This window comes from Cicer arietinum, chromosome 6, assembly GCF_000331145.2.
Source record: "Cicer arietinum cultivar CDC Frontier isolate Library 1 chromosome 6, Cicar.CDCFrontier_v2.0, whole genome shotgun sequence".
Classification (NCBI taxonomy): Eukaryota; Viridiplantae; Streptophyta; class Magnoliopsida; order Fabales; family Fabaceae; genus Cicer; species Cicer arietinum.
The window spans coordinates 18908527-18914684 of record NC_021165.2 but is presented as its reverse complement, the minus strand read 5'-3'; the positions used below and the strand labels follow the sequence as shown (position 1 = coordinate 18914684).

The window sequence follows — 6158 nt, the reverse complement described above, 5'->3', positions numbered from 1 at the left end:
CTTCCACAAACTTGTTTCTCACAAATTGGAAGTTATTAATCTTCTTCCTTGTGCCATGCCAGAGAACTTCCTTACCGGAAGAAACAAGAAAGGCGCTGCAACGGTGGCTTCCAAGGGAAGAATGGGTTGCAATAAATCCTCTTTTGGTATGCATAGATAACAGCATTTGAGGAGCGAGCAAAAGCGGCAGAACACGAAGCACGAGAGGCGCGAGAGGAGCTAAGGAAAGTTGAGCAACGTTGACAAGAGGAAGTTCAACAAACAGAGCAACGCACTACATAACTACAGATGCAACTAGCAACATTGGCAAAAAATGTTGCTTCCATACAGGTTGAGTCATCCTGTCGTCGTCGCCATCCAGATTATGACGAGGATGAGTCTAACGATGATGACGGCGAGGAGTACTACTGGTTTCAGTTTCAGTTTCGTATAGTAGTTATGACTACTTATTTTGTTTAGACTTGTAGGCATTATCTATATATATTTCTACGATAGTGTCGTTATGTGTATTTTGAAACTTATGGCAGTAATAATGTGCTTATTTTGAGAATCATGGTAGTGTAAATTGTCCTTATTTTGAGACTTATGGAAGTCAGAATGTGTATTTTGAAAACACTATTTACATAATATTTCACTTTGTTTTGACAATGATGTTTAATATGCTTACAATTAATTTTAAATATATATTAAAAAATACAGGAAACTGTAAAAAAAATAAAAATAGAATTAAAATCATTTTTTCATTACTCACGGACAATTCATGGATAAAATTATCAATATAAAATATAAAATAGTAGACTTTGTCACGGATGGTCCGTGAGTAATGTAACTTACGACTTTTCCGTCGATAAGTATCTACTATTTTATCTACGGCAAATCTATGAGTAACGTTACCCACGGAGACTCAGTGGGTCATATTACCCATGGACAATCCTTAAGTAAGTGTGTCCCACGGCTTTTCCTATGAGCGATTTAGCTAGGAACTCGTGTTCGTGGGTAATTCATGCATAATTTTACGTTACCTATGAACAGTCCGTGAGTAACGATAAAATTTGCCGTAGATAATAACAGTTTTTTTTCCAGTGATATTACACATATAAAAAATGCTAACAAGTGCATCAAGGCACTAGCTTGTCAATAAATTAAATATAAAAATTATCAATTATAAATATATTAAAAGTTGTATTCTCAACTCATTAAAAGTTTAAATTTTATTATATTTTTATTAAAAAGAAAATAATTTTGATTGTTTGACAAGTGTGGTTGGAAAATTTGTTAGCGACACACTAAACATATTATTTAGTTAGTTGTACAGAAATTAAATCTAATAGTTAATTAGTTAATTAGTTAATTATATTATTGAGTTGCTTTTCATTAAGTATAAAAGTTTTATATGTCATTTGATTTGATGAAAATAATTCTCTTATTTTCCTATTATTTAATATATAAATTTTTTTTTTTCTATTTTTACTGCTCCACCCAAACCGGATATATACCTAGAAAAAGCTGGTTTAATTGTACGGGAAGCGGTGTATAGAGATTCCTATAAATAGATATAGAGACACACACAAACCTTACAAGTTTGTTTAACTCGCAGTTATTAAAAAAAAAAATGTTTTGAGTCATCTTTTGGTATATATCCAAAATTGTAATTAGAAACCCACAAATATAATCATGCCAGTTTCAGCAACATCATCACTAGTTGCTCCAACTCCACATGACAACTCCAATATCTTTCGACGTTCAGCAAATTTTCACCCTACCATTTGGGGAGACCATTTTATTCAATATGTTTCAGAACCTATGGTAATATAACAATATTGTTATTAAGCTTAATTTGCGTTATGAAATATTATGCCAACTCTTTTTTTTTTTAATATTATAGTAAATTGTTGGTGTATAGCTATATACCTAACAAGAGTTTTTACATTTGCCACTAAAATTTATCCTTATGACCAATATAAAAAGAAATTAATGTGTAGGAAATTGATGAAATAATGAAGCAGATTGTGATGCTAAAAGAAAAGGTGAGCAAGATGCTAGTCCTTATGAACGAGAGTGCCACGAGACCTTTGGAGGAGGCTAATTTGATCGATTCAATCCAACGTTTGGGATTGTATCATCATTTTGAGCATGAGATTGGGGAAGTGTTGCAACATATTCATAATAGTTATGTTGAAAATGGAGCAATAACTCTTAATGAAGACCTTCATTGTGTTGCACTTGTCTTCAGGTTACTAAGGCAACAAGGATATCACATTTTGCCCGGTAGGCCCCACCCTATATATCCACGATCTATTAAATTTCAATATTTATATACAAAATATTTTATTTTTATTTTTATCTTTAAGAGATTGTATTTCCGTCGTGCAACCACATAATAAATAAAAAATTAAAAGTTTATATGTAATTGTATCCTGTAGGGCGATGATGAAAAAATAAGATATTTTGATATAAAAATTTTAATATATGATAAATATGATTAATTTTTTTTTAATAAAAAGTGATATATATGAAAAAAGAAAAACCGTATTTAAATGAGATGATAAAAATATCTTATAGTTTAATTAGATGTTTCACGTTCAAACTTTGATAATATACAACATCATTAAAAATTTTGAAAAAAAAAAAACATGAGAACGGAACAAAATTAAAATGTGAAATTCAATTAAGATATTCAAAACATAATCATCCTAAATTCGTACGTGCATATTGGTTTTCAGATGTTTTTAAGAAGTTCAAAAACGAGCAAGGAAACTTCAACGAAACCCTTTTTGGTGATGTTGAGGGAATGATAAGTTTATTTGAAGTCACACATATGAGGATTCATGGAGAGGATATATTAGATGAAGCGTTTGTTTTCACTTCATCACACCTTGAAATGATGACCCCTCAATTGAGTCTCTCTCTTGCTGCAAAAGTTAATCATAGCTTAAAGTGGCCACTCTTCAAGAACTTGCCTAGGCTAGTAGCAAGATATTACATTTCCACTTATGAGGAAGACCCCTCACATGATGCAACTTTGTTATTACTTGCCAAATTAGATTTCAACTTGCTTCAAAAACAACACAAAAAAGAAGCTGGCGAACTTTCAAAGTAAGTGTCATATTAAAAAAAAAAGTTGAGTTATGAATGAAAAAAAAGAATTTGATCTCTATTTTTGATGTCTCTTGGATCTTGATTACTGAACTTGGTTTGTTTTCTTTAATGAATTAGATGGTGGAAAGATTTGGATTTGGAAACAAAGTTTCCTTTTGCACGTAATAGAATAATTGAACTTTACTTTTGGTCAATGGGAGTGTATTTTGAGCCTCAATACTCTCTTGGTAGAAGAATAATGACCAAAGTACTTTCCTTGGTATCAATAATTGATGATACGTATGATGTTTATGGTACAATAGAAGAGCTACAACTTTTCACAGATGCAATTGAAAGGTTTGAGGTTTATTTAGGGAATTTTCAATTTCAATTTTTAATATTGAATTATATTATTAATTGAGGGAAATTTTAAATTTGTTGTCAAGCTCTTAATTTGACAATATGAATTTGAAATTTTAGGTGGGATATCAAATGCATGGATTTTCTACCAGAGTACATGAAATGTGTCTATAACTCCCTTTTGGATCTTTATGAAGAAATTGAACAAGAGATGGCCAAGGAAGGAAGGACATTAAGTGCAATCTATGTCAAAAATGAAGTAAAACTCTAACTCTTCATTTTTCCTTGAATTTTATTCATATGACAAGATGAAAATATCTATTTCGTAAAAAAAGATGTAAATATCCAATGACTATCTAGGAGAAATTAATACAGTAGTAAACGCTCTCAAATATTTGTATTTTCTAAAATTCACTGAAATTTACTAGGGTTAACAATTTCCAAATGATTTAAATAGTAGGGTCTATGAATTTTGCTCAATCATGAATAAAGTAATAAAAAACACAAATACTATCGTATAAAATATATTACAATTTGTGTATTCAATTTTTTTAAAAGTTTATAATTGGGATGTTAATTTTATCGTGAGATGTTTTTACATTCCAATTTTTTAAAAAAATTAAAATCTTAAAAATTTTAATTTTATTTTTTCAATTTTAAATCTCTATTTTTGTTCTTTAGCACATTTGTTTATAAGACCAATAAAAAAGACTTCCTCCAGTTCTAAAATGAGTTATTAAATTGATTATTTCACATAAATTTTGAAAAATTGAATAAATCAAAGAAATAATATTATTTTTATCAAAATATATTTACTAAGTAATGTTGCATTGCGGTTAACAATAATACACGGTGAAAAATATTGAGTTTGTTAACAATGAAAAGAGGAAGAAAGAGGAAGAAGAGAAAACAACCACTCTAGGGTTTCATATCATATAATAAACCAAAACTGAAGTTAATAAGGTTACAATGAGTATATATAGAGGAAAATAGAAAATATCTAAAATACCCTTACTACTAATATATAATAATATTATCTAATATCTCCCCTCAAACTCACGATGCATTAACATGGAGCATCGAGAGTTTGTCAACTAAAAAACGGAAACGTTTAATGGAATGCATCTTTGTGAACAAATCAGCAATCTGTAAAGAAGAAGGGACAAATGGTAGAGTAATAGTTCCATGCTGAAGATGATGACGAGAGGGGTAACGAGGAAGATCAACAATCGCAGGAGGTGGTTGGACAGCCGGGGGGACAAGAGGGATGTCACCAAAGAAGAAGCAACAATCAAAGAGAAGAACCAAGCCAACAAAAAAATCAAACCGAAAAAGAAGCGATCAAAAAAGGAGCAACAACCATATCAAAATCAACAGATAGGAACAACCAAAGAAGTAGCACCACGAAACCAAATCCAAACAAACCAAGGAGCAACAACCATATCAAAATCAACAGATAGGAACCACCAAAGAAGTAGCACCACGAAACCAAAACCAAACAAACCAACCCAAATAGAACCAAACAAAACTAAATCATATCAAACCAAACTAAACAAAGAGAGAAGCAACAAAGCAAATCACTAGAGAGATTAGCAATCAAACAGAAGAAGCAACAGACAGAGCGACGACACAGAAGATCAAATTTTCAGCCTCATCCAAGTATCCAACCCTTCCTAGAAGGTCAATCATACAACCATAATGCTCAATCTGAGGCACAATTCCAAATCTCTCCATTTCTTTGAAGCATCTTCTTCCTTCCTCTACCAAACCACAATGGTTGCAAGCAGATAACACACTAGTCATTGTTATCTCATTCGGTTCAAATCCTTCCCGTAACATTGCTGCGAATACTTCTAACGCTTCCTTCGCACAACCATTGACACCATAACCATTTATCAAAGCATTCCACGACGATGTATCTTTTTCATTCATCTCCTCAAAAAGCAATTTAGCTTTTCCAATTTCCCCACATTTTGCATACATATCAACCAAAGCATACACATGAACATCTTCATCAAGTCGGTTCCTTTGCACAAACCCATGAATCCAAACACCCAAATCCAAAGAACTCAAATCAGCAACAGCAGGAAGAACACTCACAACCGTCACTTTATTCATTTCCACATCCAAACGTCCCCTCATTTCCCAAAACAACTTCAACGCATCGTGCGGTCGTCTATTCTCACAATATCCCCTAATCATCGCATTCCAACTAAGCACATTCTTGACAGGCATACAATCAAACATAACCCTAGCCGCCACAACATCATCATCCTCACAATAACCATGAACCATACTAGTCCAAGAAATAACATTCTTATCCTTCATCTTATCAAACAAATCCCTCGCCAAATCCATACACCCCATTTTCACATACCCATCAATCATAACATTAGAAGCAACAATATCTCTATCAGGCATAACATCAAAAAGCTTCCTGGCCTCACTCATATCCCCACACCTAGCAAACCCAACAATAACAGCAGTCCAAGAAACCAAACTTCTCACAAACATTTCAACCAAAGAAGTCCCAACATACAAATTAACACAAAACCCATTTTTCAAAACAACACAATGAACCTCCAAACCTTCTCTCAAAGCCATACAAATAATGAGACAAACACAATCACTGAGACAAAATAAATTAGGGATAACCTGGTGCTGTGCGAACACGATTTCTCCCCCTACAGACGTCGTTTTACCGATCCAACCGTTGAAGA

The 6158-nt window shown here is 32.4% G+C and overlaps 1 protein-coding gene and 1 pseudogene across 3 annotated transcripts in view; both read left to right on the top strand.

Annotated features, from left to right (window-relative positions):
- LOC101513822 (endonuclease III homolog 1, chloroplastic-like) overlaps nucleotides 1-651 on the top strand; it is a 6733-nt pseudogene extending 6082 nt beyond the window's left edge.
- Nucleotides 652-1591: 940 nt separating this feature from the next.
- The window catches only part of LOC101501402 ((-)-germacrene D synthase-like), a 6024-nt gene continuing 1457 nt past the window's right edge, over nucleotides 1592-6158 (top strand). For 2 of the 3 annotated variants that reach the window (XM_027336226.2, XM_004505414.3), the window contains exons 1-5: nucleotides 1592-1806; nucleotides 1983-2268; nucleotides 2724-3096; nucleotides 3217-3435; nucleotides 3559-3697. In XM_027336226.2, the coding sequence (XP_027192027.1) occupies nucleotides 1675-1806; nucleotides 1983-2268; nucleotides 2724-3096; nucleotides 3217-3435; nucleotides 3559-3697 (1149 nt within the window). In that variant the 5' untranslated portion in view covers nucleotides 1592-1674. The remainder of the gene's footprint in view (nucleotides 1807-1982; nucleotides 2269-2723; nucleotides 3097-3216; nucleotides 3436-3558; nucleotides 3698-6158) is intronic. The other variant, XM_073369941.1, reaches the window with a different exon arrangement.